This window comes from Rattus norvegicus, chromosome 1 (assembly GCF_036323735.1).
Source record: "Rattus norvegicus strain BN/NHsdMcwi chromosome 1, GRCr8, whole genome shotgun sequence".
In the NCBI taxonomy this organism is placed as follows: Eukaryota; Metazoa; Chordata; class Mammalia; order Rodentia; family Muridae; genus Rattus; species Rattus norvegicus.
The window spans coordinates 93,090,381-93,117,270 of record NC_086019.1 but is presented as its reverse complement, the minus strand read 5'-3'; the positions used below and the strand labels follow the sequence as shown (position 1 = coordinate 93,117,270).

The window sequence follows — 26,890 nt, the reverse complement described above, 5'->3', positions numbered from 1 at the left end:
AGCTCCTGACATCCTCTGTGTTCCCCAGTGAATCCTTTTATTCTAACCTGAGTTCATCTACCTGCTGGTTAGTAACCTCTCCTTTCTGTCCTGAGTGCTTCTTCCTTAGCGTCTTCCTTCAGTGGCTCTCCCAATCTCTCCCCTTTTATTCTCTTACTATTTCCCAGAATCCTCCCTTCCTACCAGTGTCCTACCTGTTGCCTATAAAAGAACTGAAGGCCAGTTCTCTTACAGGCCTCCAATAAACTGTTTTTCTACCCAGGGAGTGGCCTAGTTCAGTGGTTTCTCCATGGTCTCTCTTACAAGGAGAAGCCATTTTGAAAGCCCATTCATGTTGGTTGGAATTTGATAGTCCCTGAAGGTGCAATAATTTGGCTTCCAGAACTAAAGTGACTCGCTTCTTTTCCAGATTTTCCCCTCCCCACCCTCACAGCTGCTGACACAGAGACAGCCTGACATCCTGGATTGTGAGCATTCATCAATTACAAGACCTAGAACCGTCTCTTCCCCTGTAACCCATATGAAGGAATCCAAATTTTGGCACATGGGCCTGAACTGTTCTCAAAGTCCCTGTCAAGCTGCTGCTGTCTATGGCTTTAACAACTTCTGGAATAAATCTCTTGGGGTTAACAGCTCTGGCTACTCTTCCAGAGGATCAGGGCTAAGTTCCTAGCACCCATATGGTGGGTCACAACTGTTTCTAACTGTAGTTCTAGGCGATCTGATGCCCTCTTCTGGTCTCTACAGGTACTGCACACACATGGTTCACAGATACACGTGCAGAGAAAACACTCGTCTTAGTTAAGGGTTTTACTGCTTGAACAGGTACCATGACCAAGGCAACTCTTATAAGGACATTTAATTGGAGCTGGCTTATAGGCTCAGAGGTTCAGTCCATTATCACCAAGGCAGAAACATGGCAGCGTCCAGGCAGGCATGGTGCAGGAGGAGCTGAGAGTTCTACATCTTCCTCTGAAGGCTGCTAGCAGAATATTGACTTCCCGGCAGTGAGGATGAGGGTCATAACGCCCACACCCACAGTGACACACCCACTCCAACAGGGCCACATCCCCAGATAGTGCCACTCCTTGGGCCAAGCATATTGAAATCATGACACTGATAAAATAGAAAAAACAAATAATTATTTATAAATAAAAAAGTCTCGGGGTTGGGGATTTAGCTCAGTGGTAGAGCGCTTGCCTAGGAAGCGCAAGGCCCTGGGTTCGGTCCCCAGCTCCGAAAAAAAGAACCAAAAAAAAAAAAAAAGTCTCCCACTCAGAGAGAAAACCTGGTGGTGCAGAAATGGCTCAGTGGTAAAAACTGAGTGCTGTTCTTACCAAGGACTGGAGTTCAGTTTTTAGCACTTGGGATGCGGAGGCAGGAGGCTCAGAAGTTCAAGGAAGACAGAGTTTGAGGTCAGCCTAGGCTACATGAGATCTTGCCTCAAAAATGAAACAAAGACCCAAAGCAAGCTGGGCACGTGCTGCTAGTAATGCTACCACTTGGGAAACACAGGAAGGAGGATTGTCCTGAGTTTCAGGCCAGCCATATCATAGGAAGACCCTGTCTGATTAAAAAAAAGTCAAAATGATGGCTCAGTGGGTGAAGGTGCTTGCCATTAAACCAGATGACCCCAGTTTGATCCCTAGGATCTATATAGTGGAAAGAACCGACTCCCCCAAGCTGTCCTCTGATCTCTACGTGCTCCCTGTGGTATACATGGACCACCACCACACACACAAGGTACACACATGTGCACACGCGTGTGCACACACACACAAACACATACACACATACACACCACATGCTCGAGCAGCTATCTGAGTCCAGCCTAATCTACATACACAGTGAGTTCCAGGTTAGCCTGGGCTACATAGTGAGACCCTGTTTCAAAACCACAATGACAATCACAGAAAAGCATTTAAAAAGACCAAAAGAAACAAAAAGATATGAACCAGTTTAGGCAAAATAATCAATTTATTACAGTGCAATTGGCAGGTAGATATTGCCAGTGTGTTATTCTCTCATTGTTTGAGAAAATGAAAGGTAACTTTAAATATAACACAATTATAGACATCTGTGATGATCAGGGCCTGGGCTCTAGGCACTTCCTAATTGTTTGGAGAAAATCTGTGGGTAGATACCCTAAGACACCCTTCAATACGGAAGCCTGGTTGTAGTCAAGAAAGCTTTGGTTCCTTACCCAAGGGAGCTGGAGTTTTGCTAACCATAAATTCTGAGTTCAGCCATAAGTAGAGGGCTTCAGTGAAGGGACAGAGAAAGTCCCTGAGGCAGAAACAGCATGTGACCAGAGGGGATGCTGGCATGTTGCTCGGAGAGCAAAATGCTTGCCTGGCATGCACGAAACCCTGGGCTCATCCCCAGCACTGCACAAAGCTGAGTGGTGTCAGTGTGTGCCTGTAGTCCCAGCACAAAGCGCCAAAGGCATCTGTCTCAAAAAAGGGTCAGGGATCAATATCGGGGACAGCTTGTGATCTAAGACCAGCATGCACCCATGCATCAGGGAACCCATGCATCAGGGCACCCGTGCATCTAGGCACCTGTGCATCCGGGCACCCAGGCACCCATGCTCTAAAGCAGCAGCAACAGGCAGACCTGATGGAGGACTTCCGTGTTCCAGACTCTGAAAAAAGGCCAAGCAGGACCCTTCAGTGGATCCTAAAGTTTCATGAACCAGGGAGGGACAGTGCTTGACTCATGAGGGTTTCCAGATGACAGCTCCAGGAAGGCACAGTCAGATTGTCTTGTCAAAATGGTGGCCTTTTGACTAGGATGGACAGACTCGTACAATCACGCTGGAGTTCGTCATTCTGGCCCCATAGTGGCCAGCCCAGAACTGTGTGTCCTGGCCCCAGTGTTCAAAAGACACAAAACGGACGCCCCTCCTGATGTTGGAGAACACGTGGGTGACCTGGAGGTAGAAGAAGTCAGTCAGTTTTGTGTCACAGCCCTTCCGTCAGCCAGTCTGTGATTTCCCAGACCATGGCCCTGCTGAAATCTTGCCGTGTTCTCATTAGCAGGTGGAATCTGAGGCTATGTGTGGTGACAAGTTCCTGCCATCACAGGGTTGGAGAACTGAGGTGGAAGAAGAGGAGGTTAGAGGCCCAGGCTACATAGTCCTCCACAGTTGGGTTATATAGTAAGAAACTGTGCCAAAGAGAAAGGAACAAACAAAACAACCCATCTAAATAAAGGAGGCTTTATCATCAAAATGTGGCAGAAATTCTGGGTGGGGCTGTGTATATCTGCAATTATGACCAGCATTTGGGAGACAGAAGTGAGAACCAGGAGCTCAAGGCCAGCCTCAGCTACACAGTGAGTTTGAGACCAGCCTGGGCTACAAGAGACCTTGTCTCAAAAAAAAAAAAAGTGGCAGAAGTGAATGAGCCTGTGTAGGTCTTGTCATGTGACTTCCCAAGCAAGGTCAGAACATATCAGGTAGCCGAAGCTTATTTCTATTGGCCCTCCTGGCTCTAGCCACTATGGAAGAAGAGTCTGTCTGTCCTGTGCGGCCATGACGTAAGGAATCTCAGGGTAAACTGGACCAGATACCATGCAGGAGCTTTGAAATCAAACCAACAGTGATTCCTCATATCATGGCCACCCCTGGATGGGCAGATGGCCAGTTGTCATGATCACCCACCACAACCATCCTGCCCTTCAGCATGGTCTGTTTGAACAGTAGACTTCAGCCAGCACTGCCTAGTCCGGCACTTGACTCTGAAGGCATGAGAGGGTGGGGCCAGGGAAACAGCTCTGTTGGTAAGCGCCTGCCATATAAGTACAAGGGACCCCAGTTAAGGTCCCCAGCACCTCTGTACAAACTGGCTGAGGGGATATGTATATCTGTAATTCTAGTGCCAGGGCAGACTCTAGAATTACAGAACTCACTGACCAGTCAGTCTAGCCATGAGCTCCTCATTCAGTGAGAGACACTGTCTCAAAAAGTAAGGCAGAGGGTAAAAGAAAGACATATGACTGATCCCTCTGCCTTCCACATACATGTACACATAAACAGGCACAGCCCCCATATACATATACAACACACACACACATGCACACACACATGCACACACACACACACGCACACACACACATGCACACACACATGCACACACACACACACACACACACACACGCACACACACACACACACAGTCCCCACATATTAAAAAACAAATTTAAAACCAAAAATGGAGGGGCTGGAGAGATGGCTCAGCAGTTAAAAGCACTGGCTGCTCTTCCAGAGGACCCAAGTTCAGTTCCCAGGACTCTCATGGTGGCTCACAACCATCTACAGTGGTAGTCCCATGGGATCTGATGCCCTTTTCTGGTATGCACACATGCAGACAAAACTCCCATATACATAAATAAATAAATCTTAAAGCAAAAATCCATAGACAGATAGTAAAAGCAACTGCTGTTGAGGATGATGTGACCATCCAAGTCCCCACCAGCCCACGCCCACCCAGTGAGAAGCTCATCTTCGGTTAGAGGCTCACCTGCAGGTAGACATCGTTGTTCCACTGTTCAATGGGGTCCGGCACAGAGGAGAACTTCTCTATGACGTTCTGGTGAGCGTCAAGAAGCGTGACAAAGAGACGGTACTTACAGCCACTGTCGTGTCGAGCTCCCCACCTGTGGGAAGCGGAGGTCTCAATGCGTCACCTTCCTCTTTGGGGGTCTAGCCTCCCCGTGGGTACAAATTACATTCCCCACAAGGGTCTTGAGAGGCTGGCAATTGGGGTTGGGGATTTAGCTCAGTGGTAGGGCGCTTGCCTAGCAAGCACAAGGCCCTGGGTTCGGTCCCCAGCTCCGGAAAGAAAAAAAAAAGGAAAAAAAAAAAGAGGCTGGCAAGATGGCCGCTAAGTCAGTGAAGGGCTTGCTGCACAGGAATGATGGCCTGAGTTTGAACCCCAGAACTCATGGAAGGAGCTGGGTGTTGCTGGGTGTGATGGCAGAGGCAAGTGGATCTCTGTGAGTTCAAGGCCAGTCTGGCCTGCAGAGAATTCCAGGCCAGTCAGGATTACATAGCAAGACCCTGCCTCAAAAGAAAAACGAAAGCTGGAAGCCAGGGACAGTGAGACGTGCTGTAACCCGAGCGAGCAGTGGGCAGCAGACCCACGTGGCTCAGGCACGTAATTCCAGCTGTTTTAGAGGCCGATACAGGAGTGTCTCAAGTTCAAGGCCAACCCAAGCAACCTGATGAGTCTCTGCTTCAAAATAAAAGTGCAAAGGGACCTGGAGTGTGCCGTCTAGTGGAGGAGGCTTTTCCTAGCATGCATGAGGCCCTGGGTTCGATCCTCAGCTCCTGTACTTGTCTCTGCCCCAGTGAAATGCACTCAAACGATCTCTGGCCCTTGCAAAGTCATGCCTGCCAGGAGTGTCTTTGTTGGAGACCCAATCATACATACCATATTGATAGAAGACAAGAGCTGGCCATGTCCACAGAGGGGCATAGGCCAACACTGGCTACTTTAGAAAGTGCTGTAGTGTAATCTAGGGCTGTGAGTTCATGTCTGTTGGCCTGAAGGCTGTGGCTAACCACAGGGGCAGGCAACTAATTGGTTAGCCAGCTCAGTAAGCTCCAATAAAAACTCTGTACGGAGAGTCGACACTCTGACAGGCATCTGGATACACCTGACTGTGGGTTGGTAACACTTGACTGACTCCACAGATCCCACACTGTTTTGTTTTGTTTTTAATTTACTGTCAGACACACCAGAAGAGGGCATCAGATCCCATTACAGATGGTTGTGAGCCACCATGTGGTTGCTGGGAATTGAACTCAGGACCTCTGGAAGAACAGCCAGTGCTCTTAACCCCTGAGCCATCTCTCCAATCACCCCCACAACCCCCTCCCACACACACACACATGCACTGGTTTTGAGCTCATCTATGCCATCCTGGGATTCACATAATCGTTTTGCCTCAGCATCCCAAGTGCTGGGATTACAAGTGTGTGCTATGGGGTCTTAGTGCTTGCTAACAGGCTTTTCCTGTCCCCAGACTCACCAGTCAGACACAGCAATCTCCACACCACCACTGTCCAGCAGCTCTGGCCATAGACCCTTCTCCTCTAGGTCCACAACCTGCTTCTTTCGACACCAGCTAGGAAGGTAAGACAGCGGTTGGTTGGTCGGTCGTGAGAACCGGCAGGCCTTTTCTCAAAGGCTCTGGCCCTTTGGGGTGGGGTGGGGTGGGGTGGGGTGGGGCTTTCACCTGAAGGAAGTCACGAAGCAGGTCTGTGAGGGGGCCCCAGGTACAGGTTTCCTGTTCTTCTCCACCACCCAGCCATCCCCACCATGCCGCACCATCCACTTGCGCAGGCCCTCTGTAAAGAAGAACAGTGGGGGGGTTGGGGATTTAGCTCAGTGGTAGAGTGCTTGCCTAGGAAGTGCAAGGCCCTGGGTTCGGTCCCCAGCTCCAGAAAAAAAGAACCAAAAAAAAAAAAAAAAAAAAAGAAGAACAGTGGGGGTAATCACAGCTTCAGGGGTGCTGAGGCTTCAGGATTGTAGCCAAATTCAAGCTGCACTGCACCTCGCCCCCCCAAACCCCAAGTTTGAAAAGAATTAAAAACCAGAGCAGGGGGCTGGAGAGATGGCTCAGTGGTTAAGAGCACTGACTGCTCTTCCAGAGGACCTGAGTTCAAATCCCAGCAACCACATGGTGGCTCACAACCATCTGTAATGGGATCTGATGCCCTCTTCTGGTGTGTCTGAAGACAGAGACAGAGACAGAGGAAGGAAGGAAAGAAGGAAGGAAGGAAAGAAGGAAGGAAGGAAGGAAGGAAGGAAGGAAGGAAGGAAGGAAGCAAGCAGAGCAGACAGGCAGCTCAGTGGAAAACTTTAACCCTCAGACTTCATGCAAAAATACAAGGTGAGAATTGATACAAAGTTGGCGGCTGGCCACCCACCATCTGCACCATGAGGTTTGAGCCCTTTAACACACACAAATGTAATTTTAAAAATTAAAAGTTCATGTCTGTGTACCATATAACTTCAGAGGCCAGAAGAAAAGGTGGTCTCCCTGAGACTGGATTTAAAGATGGTGTGAGTCTCCACTTGAGTGTTTGGAACTGACCTCAGGTCCTTTGGAAGAGCAGTGCTGTTAGCCGCCGAGCTATTGTTCCAGCCCGCAAAAACAAACAAACAAACAAAAAAACCAAAACACAACAACAACAAAAGTACCAAAAATTACTAAGAAAATTTAAAAGCTTGGAGCTGCTCTTCCAGAGGACCTGAGGTCAGTTCCCAGCTTCCAAGTCAGGAGGCTCAGTCTTCTGAAACTCCAGTCCCAGGGAATCTGTTTTGACCTCTAGCAAGCACACACATATACCTTAATGAAAATAAAAATTTAAAATGTAAAAGCCAATCAAACAAAAGATACTTATGTGCTGATTTTAATTGCTCACTGATGCCTCTCTGTGCATCCTGACTCTCAGATAGAGGATATGCAGTTTGGTCCCCTCCAAAGCTCCCTTATTGTGGGTCAGGTCCTTCTAGTAACTCTAACTGGGTCAAGTGTGACCCCACTTCTGGCCCCTCCCTCTACTTCATCTGTAGACCTGCCTCTCGGTTTACCTCTAGGCTCCGCCCATTACACGTCTTGTGAATCTGCCCTACCCGCTCTCATTGATTCCCTTCTGGTCTCTCAGCCCACAGAACCTTCCATCGGTTCTCTTGTGGCCCTACCTCTCAATGTCCAGTGTGATCCCGCCTCCTTCCCTTCTTACTGGCTCCTTTACGGTCTCGCCCTTACTCCATTATCTCTTGACTCCGCCCCTCATCCTCTTCCATGGGTTCTTTTGGACACGCCCCCACCCGCCCATCAATTGTCTCGTGACTCCGCCCTTAATCCCTTCTGGTCGATTCTTTCTTGGCTCTGCCGATTGGCATTCTTGGGGCCCCGCCCCTTGCGCTACGGTTCTCTCCTGATCCCGCCCCTCTGCTTCCTCTAGGCCCCGCCCTCGCAGCGCCTCACCTTGGCCACAGGGGTTGCAGAGGAGGTTGCGTCCTAGCGGTCTTAATGCGCAGAATTGGCCCAGCGGGCAGGGCGTGCCTTCGCGGGCTGGGGGCAGGCAGCGGCGGGCTAACGTCAACAGGGCGCGGCCCGCTGCGCTGTGGTCTCGGGCCAGCAGCAGCAGCCAAAGGGCCTGGCCATCCACCAACGCGCGCCAGGCGCGGCAGACCCGGCGGCAGTGTACCAGCAGCGTGCGCGGGGGCACGTGGCTCAGTACCAGCAGGAGCAGCTCCGGGGGCAGTCGACTCAGGTCCAGGGCCTCCTGGGGATCGGGCTCCGGCATAGGGATCCGGGTTCTGGAAGTCCAGGCACCCATGGTCGCCGCGCCCCGCTTGGTTTTGACTGTAGGAGAGGAGGGGTCAGATGTTAGTGATCAGCAGTGTCCACGACGCGCAGCCTCTGCTGCCCCACTTTGCAGCCGTCCACCCCGAGATTAACAGCCCCGAAGCCATCCGCTGCTTCCCACGTCCCTCGCCGCCTCGCCGTCCCCAAAACCTCCCCTCCTCCCCCGCTGGTGCTCACCGGCACCCCTGCCAGCTCCCCTCCGCGGCCTGGAGGACCGCATAGCCATAGCTCTGTCTATTGCTCTGTTCCCAGGTGAGACCTCTCTGAGATTCACTGAATGTCCAGCCCTTTGGTTCCAGACCCCACCTCCTTCCGGCTATCCGCGGACAGCGTGGGAATCTACCAGGGGTCACAGATTAGGCCAGGGCTCTGGCACAGTCTGCGCGGTTCCGCAACAATCAACCACTTGGAGTGACCCTAAATCTGCAGTGGACGCCTGGCATCTGGTGACAACTATTATTTCGGGTAGGCATCCAAGTGGAAGGCTCCACCCCTAAACGCCTTTTATCCCAGACACAGTCATCCGAGATTTACAGGAAAAAAGCAGGCTCTAGAGGACAAAAGATGACATCACTAACCGAAAGCATCAGCTAAAGCTTTCTGTTTCAATCTTAAACTTACCACATCTCTGTCTTCACAACCCAGAAAATGAACCAAGGCTCTTAGAGACCATGACCTTCCTAAGTGACTGCACAGCTACTGGGTGTAACTCCAGAATCTTTTTATTTGAGACAGGGTCTCACTTTGTGGGGCTGCCTGGCCTGGAACTCCCTGTGTAGGCAAACTGAGAGATCTGCCTGCCTCTGCCTCCTGAGTGCTAGGTTTAAAGGCATTTACCACTGTGACCAGCTCTTTAAAACTTACTTTTTAGGGCTGGAGGGATAGCTCAGCTGTTGAGAGCGCTGACTGCTCTTCGAGAGGTCCTGAGTTCAATTCCCAGCAACCACACGGTGGCTCACGACCATCTGTAATGGGATCTGATCCCCTTTTCTGGTGTGTCTGAAGACAGCTACGGTATACTCACATACATAAAACAAATTTGATAAAATTTTTTTAAAAAGTATAACTTTTTTTTAAAAAATTGCTTTTTAAATTTTGTTTTATGTGTGTGGATGTTTGCTTGCATTTATGTCTCCACCATGTTTGTTTCTGGTGCCCAGGGAGGTCAGAGGGGTCACAGAGAAGCCTGTCTGTCTTAGGGTTTTACTGCTGTGAACAGAAACCATAACCAAAGCAACGATTAAAGGACAACATTTAATTGGGGCTGGCTTACAGGTTCAGAGGTTCAGTCCATTATCATCAAGGCAAGAACATGACAGGGGCTGGAGGAACTGCAAATCCCACCTCTTGTTCTGAAGGCAGCTAGGACTAGGGTATTAAAGCCCACGGCCACAGTGGCGCATCTATTCCAACAAGGCTATACCTCCTAATGGTGCCACTCCCTGGGCCAGACATGTATGAACCATCACACTGTCTTGGAGAGAGAGAGAGAGAGAGAGAGAGAGAGAGAACACTCCTAGTAACTGCCAACCCTCTGTAAACATGGAAAAGAGAAAGTGACGTGGGTTAATTAAAGAACATTTACACACTTTTACACACTGTCTTAGTCAGGGTTCTCTAGAGTCACAGAACTTATGGAATGTCTCTATATATTAAGGGAATTTATTGACATGACTCACAGCCTACAGTCCAACTAACCCAACAATGGGCAGCTGTGAATGGGAATTCCAAGAATCCAGCAGTTGCTCAGTCCCTCGGGCTAGTTGTTTCAGCAGGTCTTCTGTAGAAGAAGGTCCCAACAGAGGTGTGGGCTGTAAGTGCAAGCGGTTGATGAGGAGTGAGTCTTGCTTCTTCCAGTGTTCTTATGTAGGCCTCCAGTATAAAGTGTGGCCCAGATTAAAGGTGTGTGCCACCAAGCCTAAATTTAAAACTTCCTTTGTCCCAGGCTGACCTTGAACTCAGAGATCTGCTTGCTTCATTCTCCCATATTAAGGGCGTGTACTACCTTGCCTGGGCCTAAGCTTTTCATGGCCACAATGCCTCAGGATCTCCATGACGAGGGAGATCTAGGTCAAAAACCCATTTTCTAGCCTCAAGATCTGGATCACAGGTGAGCCCTCCATTTCTGGATTGTGGTTCATTCCAGATGTAATCAAGTTGACAAACAGGTCTAGCCATCATGATCCACCCCGTGTCAAGTTGATACAAATCATATTTCATGTCCAAATGAAACAGTAATAACCAGGTCATAAAATGCCTAAGGTAATGTAACTATCCCTTGGACAATCACGTATACATTGTAGGTTTAGAATAGGTCAGTGTCCCTTGGGAATATCCTTTTAGTATTTCAAATACTGATTGATGGTCTCTCGGTTGATGTTAGAGAGATTGTAAGAAAGCACGAATATCTGTACAAATGTGTTCTTAACAAATAAAACGGAAGCGTTCACACACAACCCTCCTTTCTACAATTGGTCACATGACCTTAGATGGTATTTATGGCTACCTTTCTCTACTACCCATTCTGTATTACCTCCACCCTCTGCAAGCCCCTCGGCAGGTCTCTGCTCTTCTCCTGGAGGAGTGACCCATACCTTCATTCCTCATGGGTCTGTGTCCTTTGTCATCCTGCTTGGATGAGGCTGTTGTATGTTTCCCATTGACTTTAATCACAGGACATGGTAGTACCAAGAGATGCCCTAAGAGATCTCCTGCACTCCAGACATAATCCTTCTTACCTCCATTGTGGAGAGGCAATCCAATTTCCCCACCGTAATCTGGATCTAGCACCCCTCCTAACACTGCTATTTCTTTCTTAGCTTGTTGGTTTAAGGGCATTAGAAGCCCAAAATGACCAGGGGGAAGTCTGAGCTTCCAGTCCAATGGACTGTCCATTGTGTCTCCTGGCAGGAACACTCCCCCTTCCGAAACCAAAACTTTTAAACCTGCAGAACTTAGGGTTGTGGGGACAGGAAGCAAAAACTTTCCTACTGGGTCTCTAGGAGTGATAGTGGGTGGAACTATAATACCCTTTTCCAGCCCTTGATTCCCAGAGCCGTGGATCCTGGCTATGGGAGAAACTGCAGCATACATTGGGCACTGATTCAAAGCATATACTGCCTTCTGAAGAATCCTGCCTTAGTCCTCCATGCTGCTGCCCCTTAATTGGCGCTGTAGCTGCATCTTCAAAAGGCCATTCCAGGGCTAGGAGATGGCTCAGTGGTTAAGAGCACTGACTGCTCTTCCAGAGGTCCTGAGTTCAAATCCCAGCAACCACATGATGGCTCACATCTGTAATGGGATCTGATGCCCTCTTCTGGTGTGTCTGAAGACAGCTCCAGTGTACTTACATATATAATAAATAAATCTTTAGGGGCTGGGGATTTAGCTCAGTGGTAGAGCGCTTACCTAGGAAACGCAAGGCCCTGGGTTCGGTCCCCAGCTCCGAAAAAAAGAACCAAAAAAAAAAAAAATAAATCTTTAAAAAAGGGGGGCATTCCATCTTTCTATCAGACCAGCTGCTTCAGGATGACGGGGAACATGGTAAGCTCAGTGGATTCCATGATCGTGGGCCCGCTGTCGCATTTCTCTGGCTGTGAAATGAGTTCCTTGGTCAGAAGCAATACTGTGTGGAGTACCATGACAGTGGATAAGGCATTCCGTAAGTCCACAGGTGGAGGTTGTGGTGGTTTGAATATGCTTGGCCCAGGGAGTGGCACTGTTTGGAAGTAGGTGTGTCACTGTGAGTGTGGGCTTTAAGACCCTCACCCTAGCTGCCTGGGAGCCAGTCTTCTCCTAGCAGCCTTCAGATGAAGACGTAGAACTCTCAGTTCCTCCTGAACCATGACTGCCTGGAGGCTGCCATGTTCCTGCCTTGATGATAATGGACTGAACCTCTGAACCTGTATGCCAGCCCCAATTAAATGTTGTCCTTATGAGAGTTGCCTTGGTCATGGTGTCTGTTCACAGCAGTAAAATCCTAACTAAGACAGTGGTTTTGGTAGAAGCATTACATGCAGGAAAGGCAATTCTATAACCAGAGAAGTATCTGCTCCTGTAAGGACAACACGTTGTCCTTTCCATGGAGGAAGTGGTCCAATGTAGTCAACCTGCCACCAGGTTGCTGGCTGGTTGGTCACCTCAAGGAATGATGTCGTATCTGGGCCTCAGTGTAGATCACTGCTGTTGGCAGATCTGACAATCAGCAGCAGCTGTACCCAGGAAGTCCATGTTGTTGAGCCCAAGCATAACTCCCACCATGGCCACTTTGTTCACGTGCCCATCGGGCAGTGACGGGGATGGCTGGCAAAAGAGGCTGACTGTCCACAGAACGGGTCATCTTATCCACTTGACCATTGAACTCCTCCTCAGCTGAAGTCACCTTTTGGGGAGCATTTACATGAGACACAAATGCATTCCCATCCTTCGCCCATTTGGAGAGATCTACCCACACACTTCTTCTTCCCCAGATGTCTTTCTCACCATTGATTCACTGGCCAAGATTGCCTTTTGCCACGATCCAATGTAGCCTTTCTTTCATTCATTTGAGAATTTTTCTGCTTATACAGATCAAACAGATATGCAGTAGGCTTCCTATCTGTTTCATGCCTGGAACCACCATGACTGATTAGCCAGTACCAAAGGTCTGAACAAAGTCATGCCACTGTTAAATTTCACCTCTCTTATGCTGGCCATTACGGCTATGTCATTATAAACGTTGCTTTGTCTACGCTGTCCATTATAATAATTGTGATCACCTTGTCTCTGGTGATTCAATGCTGCCATCCCCCCACCCCCACCCCCACCCCACCTTGAGGCCCAATTAAACCCACTGCACTTAATTCATCTAATTGAGCAGCAGCATCTCCAACCCTAAGGTCTGGCACAAGGGAAAGGGGAAGAACGAAACCCTTCAAATGTGCTGCTGCCCCTCTCACCATTTTTCATCCTGTAGGATTTGTGAAGGGCCTGTCTTCTGGGCCTTCCCATGGTGGAGGAGTAGGTTTTACACAATGTATCCACTCTAGCATTGCACTTTCCCTGAGCCTTGAAATCCCTCCGTCAACACTAAGCCAAGGGATATCAGGCACCTCCATCTCCTTTTCGGTAGCCATCATTTGATAAATGCTTCCGCCAACCATTCAAACAAACTTCTGACACTTTTTAACCGTGCGAGCTTCCATAGTAAACCTAGAACTTCCATTCAGAGGGCTGAAATCAATAAACTCAGCTTGATCTAGTTTTATGTTCCGTCCACCATTATCCCACACCCTTAAAATCCATCCTCACATCCCAGACTTCTGCCTGAATGAATTAGTAAATCCATTAAGCTCCTTCGTAGTGTAGCACACTTCATCATGGACTGCACTTTCTACCTCCCCTCTCGGGGCCTGTTTTGCCTTGAGTCTGGTTAGGGGCCTAGAAGAAACTTCTGGTGGGCCTTGAGAACATCAGTACTGTCTTGCCCTGCGTTTTCTTCAGAGAGTCACGGCTGGTCTATCAGACAATGAAGGGCTAATTTCCTTGTGTGAAAAAGGCAGTATCACAAGGGGTGTCTCTGAGGGTACTACTTCCTCTGGTGGGGCAAACCCTTGAGACTCTGAGGATAAAAGGTTCTCAGCTTCAACAGGATCCTTCTACCCATCTCCATCCCAAGTTATAGGATCCCATTCTTTGCCAATTAATGCCCTCACCTTAACTGCTGAGTCTTGAATTTTCGCTGTGATTCGCTAGCCTTATAATGAAGGCTTCAATTTGAGTTTCTGCAACCAGAGCTCAATGGCTGCTGGAGAGAAGATTCTCTTCAAAGGCACAGTAAACCTTTCATTTGTTTACTTGCATCTGGAGCCGTTCGATTTTTATCATACACCTCATTCTTTTCCTTCATCAATTTGTCCAGAGATACTAAGAGCAACAAGCCAGCAAAAGCATTTGTCTTATCTTCCTCCGCGAATTGTAGAAACCTTTGTCTATTGGGTCACCTAATTTCACTGCCAGCCACAATTGATGAATCAAGATAATCAAAGGCATTTTCTTCTTTAAGTTTGAAATATAGTCTCTACCATGGGCCTTCTATGTCTTCTGAGCTCCCAGGAGAGAGAGCATCCGGAGAGCTTTCAGTAGTTGAAGGTGCTGATGAATTAGAAGGTGCTGGCAAATTATTAAATCGATTCCAGGTTCTGTGCTTGTACATCGTATTTCTCTTTCTGTGCCTCGCGGGGTGATAGCCCTGGTTGGCAGTTTGATCCCAACTAAGCCTTTCTTTCTACCTGTGCAGTGGTGAGCAGTTTCAGGGAGCACCCGAGCTTACAAACACAAGGTTATGGAGGCCAGAGGACAGCTTGTGGGAGTTGATTTTTGCCTTCGACATTTATTTGGGACCTGCGCCTTGTACTCAGGTCATTAGGCGTGGCAACAAGCAACCTTACCCACACACCTTTATTCACCAGTTTCCTTAATGTATACATTATCAATAAATACTGTTGAGATACTCAAATGCATTTAAGGGATGACTGTGTCACCCACTCAGTTTGAACAGCTCACCTCCCGAGAGGCTGCCTCCTCGGTGGTGTACCTCTGCAAACCCAGCACCTTGGTGGTGGAAACAGGAGGATCAGAAGTTAGGTTCATCCACTGCTCTGAATCTATAATTGAAGGCCATCTTGGGCTAAAGGAAGTCCCATCTTAAAGAAAAGAGCAGGGAGTTAGAAGATGGTTCATTGGTTAAGAGCACGCACTTCATTGCAGAGGTCTGGAGTTGAGTTCCCAGCACCCATGTCAATCTCTAGGGGCTGAGCACTACCTGTGACTTCAGTTCCTGGGGGTCCAACACCCTTTTCTGGCCTCTTCAGGCACTACACTCACATGCACACATACACATAGTTAAAGATAAAGTGAATCTGAGCTACTTATGGTAGCTCAGGTCTTTAATTCTAGTACTCCAGGCAGAGGCAGAGGCAGAGGCAGAGGCAGAGGCAGAGGCAGAGGCAGAGGCAGAGAGGCAGAGAGGCAGAGGCAGAGGCAGAGGCAGAGGCAGAGGCAGAGAGGCAGAGAGGCAGAGAGGCAGAGAGGCAGAGAGGCAGAGAGGCAGAGAGGCAGAGAGGCAGAGAGGCAGAGAGGCAGAGAGGCAGAGAGGCAGAGAGGCAGAGAGGCAGAGAGGCAGAGGCAGAGAGGCAGAGAGGCAGAGAGGCAGAGGCAGAGGCAGAGGCAGAGGCCAGAGGGCAGAGGCAGAGGCAGAGGCAGAGGCAGAGGCAGAGGGAAGAGGCAGAGGCAGAGGCAGAGGCAGAGGCAGAGGCAGAGGCAGAGGCAGAGGCAGAGGCAGAGGCAGAGGCAGAGGCAGAGGCAGAGGCAGAGGCAGAGGCAGAGGCAGAGGCAGAGGCAAATCTCTATGAGTTTGAGGTCAACTTGATCTACACAGTGAGTTCAGGACACCCAAGGCTACATAGTGAGACTGTGAATAAAAAAAATTCTTTTATATAAAATAAAACAAAAAGTTGCAAAGTATAAACACTAATCAGTTCCCCTTTGTAGTCACCAGTTGTCTTCTTAGAAGCAATCCTTGTCAGTTCCTGGAATTACCTCGGGGCTGCACTCTGGAAAGAAATGTCTGTACAGATCACGATATAATGGCTAGAGTCTGGCGTGGTGGCTCACACCTGGAATCCCAGCACTTCAGAATATGAAGCAGGGGAACTTTGGGTGCAACCTGTCTGGAGTTCATAGTGTCAAAAAAAAAAAAAAAAAGAAACAAAAAGAAACAAAACAAGAACTGAAACAGAGTGAAAAGAAAAGAAGAAGCAGACTGAGGCCATTTGGGAAACTTGGGGGACTTGGTAGGCTATAATATGGTGAGTGTGGCTTGGGAAATCACGCATACACAAAAAGCCTTGCCTAACATCTGGCTCCATTTGTCCTTTTAGTCTATGTCCGACATAGGACACAATCCAGACTGATGTATTGGCCCAATTCTACAGCCCAGAAACACTTCGCTCTACAATGCAGAGTGGGTGTTCTGAGGGGCTGAACAGAGATGGGGGAGGCTTGAGAACACTGAACAGAGAACAGAGAGCAGACTGGCCATTTCGTGAAATGACTAAGACATGGGACTGCTGGGGAACTGGGCTGTTGCTTCTCACCAGGGTTAAGGAAGGTGACGTTTTAGCCTCAGTGACCCCAGTGTGGTTTTGTGCATAGGGTCTACTGCATAGCTCAGCCAAAACTGTGTGTCATGTATCTATATATGTATCTTTCACCTCTCTCTCTTTCTGCATCTATATATGTATGTATGTATGTATGTATGTATGTATGTATCTAGGTATGTGTGTATGTATGTATCTATATATCTATGTATTTGTGTATCATCTACTTTAAAAAATATTTGTTTATTTATTCATTTATTTATTATATAAGTACACCGTAGCTGTCTTCAGACACACCAGAAGAGGGCATCAGATCCCATTACAGATGGTTGTGAGCCACCATGTGGTTGCTGGGATTCGAACTCAGGACCTCTGGAAGAGTAGTCAGTGCTCTTAACCACTGAGTCATCTCTCCAGCCCCAAAATACTTGTTTTTTTAAGGTTAATTTATTTTTTCTGTGTGTTGAGTGTTTCTGCATGTGCACCATGTGCACGCCTAATGCCCGCAGAGGCCAGGCTTGTTACCTTAGGTGTTGGACCCCTGGAACACGTTGGAGTTCCAGACGGTTGTGGGCTGCCATCTTGGTGCTGGGAATGGTAGAGTACTTGCCAAGCATTCAAGAAGGCCTGGGATCATTCTCCAGCACCAGTTGGGCATGGTAGTGTATGCTTATAACTGCAGCTCTGAGGAGATGGGAGGCAATAGGACCACGGATTCAAGGCTATCCTTGGCTATGAGACCCTGTCTCAAAAACAAAACAAACCAGAAAAACAGCTAGTGGATACAAAAACCACAATTCTCAACTGAACAAAAGGCAGTTTATTCTAGAGCTAAATATGAGTGTCCATGGCCAAGAACATAGATGCAGATACAAGTTTTCCATTAATGCCATGTTCTCTCATGCCAGGCTTACTGTGTGTGTAGTCCTGGCTTTCCTGGAACTCCTTCTGTAGAACAGGCTGGCTTCAAACTCAAAGATCTGCCTGCCTCTGCCTCCCAAGGGCTAGAAGGGTGGTAAACCACCACCTGGATCTTCCCTGAAGTTTTTTTTTTTTTTTTCTTTTTTTCGGAGCTGGGGACCGAACCCAGGGCCTTGCGTTTGCTAGGCAAGCGCTTTACCACTGAGCTAAATCCCCAACCCCTTCCCTGAAGTTTTATAAAAAGAAAAACCCATATATCCAGACACCTCTAAAATACCTGGATGGACGCATCAGGTAAGCCTCGCTCAGACAAGTGAGGAATCTTGGCTACAGGCCTTGGATGCTATCTGAAGTCTTAGCATTTTGGTTGGTGGGAGCTAGTGTTCTGTGTTACATTCCAAAAGGTTTACCTAACAGCTACAAAGACATTAGGTCACCCACGGGGGATGGATGGCCATAAATGGCCATGGAGGTTAAGATGGAATGCTCAAGATAACTGGGTTCTGGACTTGCAACATCTTAAACTCTCCAGTACCAGTGAACCGACCTGTGGTCCAGCAGGTGTGGAGGGATTCCACAATCTGAAACGAACTGAGTATGGCTACACTGGCTGGAGGCAGAATGGTTGATACACAGTGAGTTCCAGGCAGGCCCAGGCCACACAGGAGTCTCTGCCTCAAAAAAGACCAAATGAAAACAAGATTAGGAGCAGTTGAGGCCAAATAGCAAAGTTATTATAATATGATTGTTGGATATGTGCTGCTGACATAGTATTATCTCAATGTCCCTTAAAATGAAAGCAATTTTTAAAGATTTGGGTCTGGTTAATTTCAGTATGTGGGGTTTTTTTTGTTGTTGTTTATTTGTTTGTTTTTATTTTTTTTATTTGCCACTTTAAAAAAATAAGTTGAAAATAACGTTATTTTTAGTTACAAAATTTAATAGCAAATAATCCCAGCACTTAAGAAGCAGAGGCACGGGGCTGGAGAGATGGCTCAGCGGTTGAGAGCACCCGACTGCTCTTCCAGAGGTTATGAGTTCAATTCCCAGCAACCACATGGTGGCTCACAACCATCTGTAAAGAGATCCGATGCCCTCTTCTGGTGTATCTGAAGACAGCTACAGTGTGTACTTATATATAATAAATAAATAAATCTTTAAAAAAAAAAAAAAAGAAGCAGAGGCAGAAAGATGTCTGTGGGTTCAAAGCAGCCTGATCTACAAAGTGAGGCTCAGGCCAGCCAGGGGCTACATAGTGAGACCCTAATAGCAAGGCAGTGGTGAGGCACGCCTTTAATCCCAGCACTCGGGAGGCAGAGGCAGGCAAATCTCAGACTTTGAGGCTAGCCTGGTCTACAGAGAGAGTTCCAGGACAGCCAGGACTACAGGGAAACTCTGTCCTGAAAAACAAAGAAACAAACAAACAACAACAACAACAACAAATTCTCTGTATGCATATGTGCATCTGCATGCAGTTCCTGAAGAGGCCAGAAGAGGGGGGTAGAGTTCCTGAAGATGGAGTTACAAGGCTATGAGCCACTTGTCATTGGTGCTTGGACCCTGTGAGAGCAACATTCAATTTTAACTGCTGAGCCATGTCTTCAGCCCCCAACATGAAAAAGTATTTTTAAACATTCGACAATTACAGAGGCCCTTGAGAATCATATGCTTAAGGTACTTCCTTCCTTTTTCTCCCAGAGACGTCCCTTTGGACAGATTTATCCTGAGTTGACCTAGCTGACTGACAGTGACAGACTTTTGACAGGAATGCATCATCAAAGGAACCAGGAAAATCCTGGAAGCAGAAAGGGTGACAAGGGTCCATGTTGGACACAGGGAGGAGAGGTCTTGTCTTGAGATGAACCAGAGACAGATGGTGGGGAGGGAGCTCCCCAAGACCACCATTCCTTAGTAGATAGATCTTCCCCCAAATAAACACCGGGTCAAGCAGGATTGTCCACTGCTGGGTGAATAGAGGAGGTAGAGTTTCCAGGGGGTGGGACATTAATCTATTGCACACACATATGGGGCCGGAATAGGATGCTCCTAGTTTTAAACAGAGGGTCTCCCTATGTAGCTAAAATAGCCAGGAATTCCTCTATTCCATGGCCTAAGAGCTGGGATTACAGGTATGTGTCGTCACATCGGCTGGACCCTTGGATTTAATGGATATGCTATGAGCCTTTCCTATCAGAACCTTGTAATATCCCTGGGTATTATGTACAAAAATTTGGCAGACACTGATTTTTTTTTTCGTGTTGGGGATTGAACTCAGATCCTTGTTCATGCCAGATAAACTAAGGACCCAGCAATTCCTGTCCCCAGACTCACCAGTCAAAGGCAGCAATCTCCACACCGCCACCATCCAACGGCTCTGGCCGCAGACTCTTCTCCCCCACGTCCACTGCCTGCTTCTTGCAACACCAGCTAGGAAGGTTGGAGAGGGGTCATGAGACCACGCAGGTCTTTCTCAACAAGGACTCTGGACATTGGGGAAGAGGGCTTTTCACCTGAAGGAAGTCACGAAGCAGGGCTGTGAGGGAGCCCCAGGGTTTTTCTCTACCACCCAACCTTTGTCCCCACCATCTATTCGAAGATCCATTTTCTCAGCCTTCTGTTATATAATCAGACTTAAGGCAGGTAATTCTGCAGCAGGTAGGAAGCTGAGGCAGTGGGATTGCTGTGAGTTCAAGACCATCTAGGGGCTACAATGTGAGACTGTCTCAAAAGAAAAGCAAACAAAAGAGTTATATACAAATTTAGCAATCTTCCTGTGGCGCCTTGATGGTTCCTCCTCTAACCCTTCCCACTACGTCCTTAACACGGCCCCAGACCTTAGCACAACTGACTGCACATTGGAAGCACCATTCAGGCTGTAAAACTCAGCACAGACAGCAAAAAGTGAAAACATAGACCTAATCTATCAAAGTCCACAGTTCTGGGACATCACGAACCTTGCTTTTTGGCTTCTGCAGTTCTGCTTCTGGCTAACTGTTGTTGTTAACAGAAGTGTGTCGACCCAGGATATGGGTTTTGTATTTAAAAGTTTACCCTGAGACACTCAGGACCACACTGGGACCCTGAACACCCAGTGCAGTAACCATTAATAGAGATGTTTCTGTTGCCTTAAATGTCTTCTCTGGTGGATATTCCACAACAGGTCCTTGAGACCGGTCCCTCAGTCCTCTTCCTGACAAGGTTTATTATTATTATTATTTTTTTTTTTGGTTCTTTTTTTCGGAGCTGGGGACCGAACCCAGGGCCTTGCGCTTCCTAGGTAAGCGCACTACCACTGAGCTAAATCCCCAGCCCTGGTTTATTATTTTTTTAAGATTTATTTATTATATATAAGTACACTGTAGCTGTCCTCAAACACACCAGAAGAGGGCGTCAGATCCTCTTAGAGATGGTTGTGAGCCACCATGTGGATGCTGGGATTTGAACTCAGGGCCTCTAGAAGAGCAGTCAGTGCTCTTAACCACTGAGCCATCTCTCCAGTCCATTATTTTTCATAATATAAAGCAGAAAACGGAGACTTATTCAATGTGGCCACATTTGGGAGAGGGACAAAAGATCCAGTGAATCTCAAGTCTGTTTTGGGGGCCCCGAAGTGAGATTAAAATTCAAGCAGAGGCCAGAGAGCTGCACACATCAGCAGTCTTTGTCGAGCTGCGGCCCAGCCCTGACTGGCACAGCCTGGCCTGTGCTTCAGGCTCTTCCTGGAAGGCGGTCTAGAGCTCTGTGCAATCTCTTCATGGAGACGAGGCTCCCCTCTGCCTGGGCCCTTTTCTTTCTTGCAGCATGAGAGTCCTGAGGAAATGCTCATTTCTCTGGGGTCCAGTGTTCCAGTGTGGTCTGATAGGCTGAGACACAAGGGTCTCATTAGAATACACTTATTCCTGCCACAACAGTTATAATTCCCCAGTTTTGGTGGTAGGCGCTCTGGCTGTCCTGGAATTAACTCTATAAACCAGGCTAACCTCGAACTCCCAGAGTTCTGCCTGCCGCTGCCTCCTCAGTGCCAGGATTAAAGGCGTGCACTACTTGCCCAGCTGAATTCCCCACTTTCTATAGGTCTATGTTGGAAACCAATATAAGCAGAATACAAGTAGGGATCAAGGTCAGAAATGACAGTGTCTCTTTAAAAGGGGAACAAGAATACCCTTGGGAGGGAATAAGGAGGCAAAGTTTAGAACAGAGGCAGAAGGAACACCCATTCAGAGCCTGCCCCACATGTGGCCCATACATATACAGCCACCAAACTAGATAAGATGGATGAAGTAAAGAAGTGCAGGCTGACAGGAACCGGATGTAGATCTCTCCTGAGAGACACAGCCAGAATACAGCAAATACAGAGGCGAATGCCATCATTAAACCACTGAACTGAGAACAGGACCCCCATTGAAGGATTCAGAGAAAGGACTGAAAGAGCTTGAAGGGGCTCGAGACTCCATATGAACAACAATGCCAAGCAACCAGAGCTTCCAGGGACTAAGCCACTACCTAAAGATTATACATGGACTGACCCTGGGCTCCAACCTCATAGGAAGCAATGAATAGCCTAGTAAGAGCACCAGTGGAAGGGGAGGCCCCTGGTCCTGCCAAGACTGTACCCCCAGTGAATGTGATTGTTGGGGGAGGGCGGTGATGGGGGGAGGATGGGGAGTGGAACAGCCATAGAGAAGGGGAGGGGAAGGGGCTAGGGGGATGTTGGCCGGGAAACTGGGAAAGGGAATAACAATCGAAATGTAAATAAGAAATACCCAAGTTAATAAAGATAAAAAAAAAGAAAAGAAAAAAGAAATGACAGTGTCAGGTAGTGCGCAAGAAAGTTTCCATAACCCCTTGGCCCACCTCCCAGCTCAGCCCCTTCCCCTCGTCTGAGTTACAGATGCTTTACAAGATTTGTGGCCTTTGTTCTCCATTTCCTGGTTAAGAAGGTGAAGAGTGAAGAAAAGATAGCAGGCAGCAAAAGATCTTATCTAGAAATTCTCTAATATTAGAGGTGCTGCTTGCTAGGGGTGGAGTGAGGGTGGTTTTGTTTTGTTTGTTTGTTTTTGTTTTTGGCTCAGGACCTCTGCCGTTTTTCAGGAGTGGATTGTGGTCTTATAATTTTGGTCATATACATGCATAGTCCCATCTAGGCATGAGCTGATCCGTAGAGGTTTTTCTCTTCTAGCGTACATGGGGACCTAGAACAGGTTCAGGCTGGCTGGGCTCATGCTCTCCAGTACTAGACGTGATTGATTGCAAATTAGTCACACAAGAGTTGCTGGAGAAGAACTGGGTCCCACTTTGCCAGGAACGGGTTGTGTGTGGGTGTGCACGGGTTGGGGGTGGGGCGTCCCCGAGTTGCTAAACTATTTCTGTAATCTGTTGCTAGACTATTTCTGTAATCTATGTCAGCAGGACCTTTGCTGGCTCCCCTCTGCGGCCCTGAGTGTCCTCAGCCCTAGTGGTCGTGAGACCAGGAATTAAATAAACCCCCTGACTCAGGGAGTCAGGATGGCATCCTGAGACCTTACATTCGACTCTTAGGACGCTGAGGACATCAGCTTCCTAAAATGAACACGTACAAGACACTTACTGTGCACCGCTTGGCAGCCATCAAGTCCCTCTGCCTCTTTCAAAGCCTTTCTTTCTTTCTTTCTTTTTTTTTTTCGAAGCTGGGGACCGAACCCAGGGCCTTGCTCTTGCTAGGCAAGTGCTCTACCACTGAGCCAAATCCCCAACCCCAAAGCCTTTCTTCTCAGGCATCTGTCTGAGGGTGTCAGATTCCCCTGGAATTGAAGTTACAGTCGTAAGTGGGCTGACATGTGGGTGCTGGGAGCTGAACCCGGGTCCTTTGGAAGAGTAGCCAAAGCTCTTAACCGCTGAGCCATCTCTCCAACCCCTCACAGCCCTTCCATAAAACACCAAACAAAAAATCAGAAACAGCAATGCACTTTTGGGATGTTCCCTGTTGGGTTGCTCTGGTAACTGAGTTGATACCTCGCTATGACTCTCTGGAACCCTTTGTCTTGGTCCCTCCTACCTCCCACTGGGATCAGTCCTACCCCTTATCGCTCTTCTCTCACCCCCGTGCTCCACCCCAGCACCCCACCCCCATCCCCCCGCCGCCATTCAATAAACTTCCGTTACATTTTTACTCGTCCGTTGATTACGTGGATTACGTGTTTCATTCCTAGGACCCATGAATCAAGAACCTGGTGTTTGTCGGGCATCGGGAGTTCTGGTGACCCTTTGGCCAGTACTAAGCCCTCCTGATCTATTGACCTGACTCCTACTAATTTAGAGCGATCACCCAAGTCTCGTTTTTTTAGAAGCGTGAGTGCCTCATGCAACGGCCTTGCGCTTCCCCTCTCTCATTGGCTATCTCTGTTTAATTAAAATAGGAGATCATGTCTGACCCAGAGTGAAGTCTTAGCTTTTAAAGAAAACCCAACAGACCCTAATTCTTTTTCCAAGGAGTATGGCAGCTTGGGGCTGTGAACTCTGGTCCGGATCATCCTGTGTGAGTTTCATAGAAAGGGACCAATCTGACTTAGACTTACCCATGGGGCCTGGTTCCTCCTTGTTCTTCCTACGGGACCCCAGGAGGTTCTACTTTCGTTCTCTTGAAGACATTTTTTTCTTCGGTATTTGGGATTTTCCTCCAAAAAGAGGATCCCTGACTTGAATACCGTATCACATCGTCAAACTTTAGAGCTTCCCTAACTGGGCACCTCACCATGAACCACAAACGAGGGCCACTGACATGGTCTCTGCAAGATCTTATGGCCTAGAACCCCGAAGGAAGTCGGACTTCTCAGGGAGTTTATTTTTGGGGACTTTCTCAGTTCCACAATCAGAGAGGATCAATTCAAACACCTATACCCCTGCAGTCTGTCAGCTTCATCTACGTCCCTGTCAACCACATCCCCCTCCCCAACCCCCCCCCCCCAGCCTGCAGGACCGAGGGCTACACTGACGGCTTTTTAATAAAGAATCACGTGTCTGATTGCTTTTGCCAGCGTGCATATATGAGCACCACCCATATGCAATGCTCTTGGCGGCTAGAAGAGGGCATCAGATCCCTTGGCATTGGAGTTAGCAGCCGACGGTGAGCCGAGCCGTGTGCGCAGCCCTGCAGGACTTTATATCCTACACTGTGCGAGCACACTTGGTCTTCATTCTGTGGGAAGGGGAAGGCGGGGGAGGAGGGGAGGGGGAGGGGAAGGGGAGGAAGGGGAGGCGAGGGGAAGGGGAGGAAGGGGGAAGGGGAGGGGGATGGAAGGTTAGGAAGGGGGAGGGGGAGGTTAGGAAGGGGGAGGTGAGGAAGGGGAGGGGGAGGGGAGGGGGAGGGGTGTGTGCACGGGAATCACAAGCAGCCCAGCACACTGCTAATGCTTTCTTCTGAATTAATCCTCTGATCCTCAGCCTTTGAGTAAACCTCAACCTCAAAGATTCAATTCCCGATTTTTGCCCATGCGTCAGGAGTGTGGACCGGTCTGCTTTCATACTCTTGGTCACCATGGCAGGACTCTGCCATAAGTCACTGAATTAGCTGAGAATCTCAAGATTGCTTTGGGGTCCGAGCAGCAGTGATTTCACGTGGGGACACCCGCTTTCCTGAATGGAGCACTTTCCGTGGTCTTTAGGACTGGTGCGCTTCTCCAGTTTGGCTCCTGGGTTAAAGCTTGTCTCTTGCTTCTGTTTTTAAAAACGCTGACAGCTCACAGCTGTCTGTAAAGTCTGGTTCCAGGGATTCAGACACCACGCATGCCCACAACACATCAAGACACATAAAATACAAGTAAATCGATCATTTAAAAATACTTAAAAATGGCTGGGCTGGAGAGATGGCTCAGCAGTTAAGAGCACTGACTGCTCTTCCAGAGGTCCTGAGTTCAAATCCCACCAGCCACATGGTGGCTCACAACCATCAGTAATGAGATCCAGTGCCATCTTCTGGTGTGTCTGAAGACAGCTACAGCATACTTATATATAATAAATAAATATTTAAAAAATAAAAATTTAAAAATTAAAAAAAAGGGCTGGAGAGATGGCTCAGCGGTTAAGAGCACTGACTGCTCTTCCAGAGGTCCTGAGCTCAATTCCCAGCAACCACATGGTGGCTCACAACCATCTGTAATGGGATGCTCTTTTCTGAAGTGTCTGAAGAGAACTACAGTGTACTAATATATAAATAAAATAAATCTAAAAAAAATGCACCCAATACATACATACAAAATAAATAACATACATACACAAACACAAAATTTAGTAAATAAAAACTAATTTAAAAAAATTTAAAAAAAATTAAAAAATTGCTTTCTAGGGGGCTGGAGAGATGGTGGTGGTTAAGAACACTTGTTGTTCTTGCAGAGGACCCAGGTTCAATTCCCAGCGCCCACATGGAGGCTCACAACCATGCATAACTCCAGTTCCAGGGCATTTGAACCCTCTTGCGCCCTGGTCATACCAGGCTCAGTAGGGAGGTTGAACTTGACCTTGGTTTGTAGGGACTGGGCCTTCGGTCTGTGGTTAAGGGTGTCAGGGCAGGGCTCCTGCATTTGAACTAGTAGCTTTAAAAAAAGATAGACTAGATACACCATGCCAACTCGAGATGCTGCTCCCAGGAGAGCCAGATGTCAGTTCCCAGCCCTGGCACTGAGAGTCAAAATATACCTCTTTTGGTTTACCTTTTTTTGAAAAAAAAAATATGTGGGGCTGGAGAGATGGCTCAGGGGTTAAGAGCACTGACTGCTCTTCCAGAGGTCCTGAGTTCAATTCCCAGCAACCACATGGTGGCTCACAACCATCTGTAATGAGATCTGATGCCCTTTTCCGGTGTGTGTGAAGATACGGTGTACTCATACATAAATAAATAAATTAATTAAAAAAATATGTGTATTGGTATTTTGCCTGCATGTATGACTGTGTACCACATGTGTGCCTGGCATCTGTGGAGGCTAGAAGAAGGCATTGGGCCTCCTGAAACTGGAATTACAGATGGTGTGAGGCAGCATGTGGGTACGGGAATTGAACCTGGGTCCTCTAGAAGAGTAGCCATTGCTCTTAACCACTGAGTTGTCTCTGCAGCCCATACACATTTTCTTTATAAAATGCCAAGCCTTAGGTCTTCTGCAGAGGGGCTGGGTCAGCCACAGTGCAGCTAGTTAAGTGCAGCTACCCAAGTGGAGCTGGGATTCTTGATTGTGCCCCAGAAAAGAATTTCAAAAGAAGCCGAGATGAAGTGAAGTCGGGGTTCACCCAGATGTGAGATGCTAGGTGTGTATGTGACACGATCGTGGGGTATCTGATGTGTTAGAATCGCAGTTCATGTCGGGACAGACCACACCAGGTCAATGCAGTTCCACATGGGAGAGGATTTTGGGGGGGCAATGGAGACAAAGGTGGAAAAGAGAGAGAGGAGGGGGGCAGTGAAAGTCAGGAAAGGT

General features: G+C 48.1%; 2 protein-coding genes and 2 long non-coding RNA genes across 17 annotated transcripts in view; 2 read left to right on the top strand and 2 right to left on the bottom strand.

Moving 5' to 3' along the window:
* LOC103689966 (MARCKS-related protein-like) overlaps positions 1-26,890 on the bottom strand; it is a 980,777-nt gene that overhangs the window by 931,369 nt on the left and 22,518 nt on the right. The window lies entirely within an intron of this gene.
* On the bottom strand, positions 1,959-24,371 carry Fbxo27 (F-box protein 27). 14 transcript variants are annotated; one of them, XM_039087261.2, is made up of 9 exons: positions 19,779-20,921; positions 17,995-18,118; positions 14,932-15,071; positions 10,068-10,199; positions 8,005-8,385; positions 6,244-6,355; positions 6,037-6,132; positions 4,524-4,659; positions 1,959-2,932 (listed from the first exon to the last, which is right to left on the bottom strand). In XM_039087261.2, exons 5-9 carry the CDS (start codon positions 8,357-8,359, stop codon positions 2,789-2,791), a joined length of 843 nt encoding a protein of 280 aa, XP_038943189.1. In that variant the 5' UTR covers positions 8,360-8,385; positions 10,068-10,199; positions 14,932-15,071; positions 17,995-18,118; positions 19,779-20,921; the 3' UTR covers positions 1,959-2,788. The 14 variants fall into 14 exon arrangements, with proteins under 14 accessions (XP_038943189.1, XP_038943206.1, XP_038943161.1 ...); XM_039087278.2 differs by having other exon boundaries at positions 14,932-14,979; XM_039087233.2 differs by lacking the exons at positions 10,068-10,199; positions 17,995-18,118 and adding an exon at positions 24,002-24,371 and having other exon boundaries at positions 14,932-14,979; positions 19,779-19,874.
* On the top strand, positions 8,716-10,844 carry LOC134485106 (uncharacterized). The gene is made up of 2 exons (XR_010062974.1): positions 8,716-8,853; positions 9,260-10,844. It is a non-coding gene; the product is annotated as an uncharacterized LOC134485106 (long non-coding RNA).
* LOC108349512 (uncharacterized) lies at positions 23,825-26,292 on the top strand. The gene is made up of 3 exons (XR_010062975.1): positions 23,825-23,961; positions 24,461-24,549; positions 24,867-26,292. It is a non-coding gene; the product is annotated as an uncharacterized LOC108349512 (long non-coding RNA).

Coding starts and splice junctions, on each gene's coding strand:
- Fbxo27 (XM_039087233.2), bottom strand. Junction 4,660..6,036: donor GAGATTGCTGTGTCTGACTG/GTGAGTCTGGGG, acceptor CGCTTCCCACAG/GTGGGGAGCTCGACACGACA. Junction 2,933..4,523: donor ACAACGATGTCTACCTGCAG/GTGAGCCTCTAA, acceptor TTCTACCTCCAG/GTCACCCACGTGTTCTCCAA.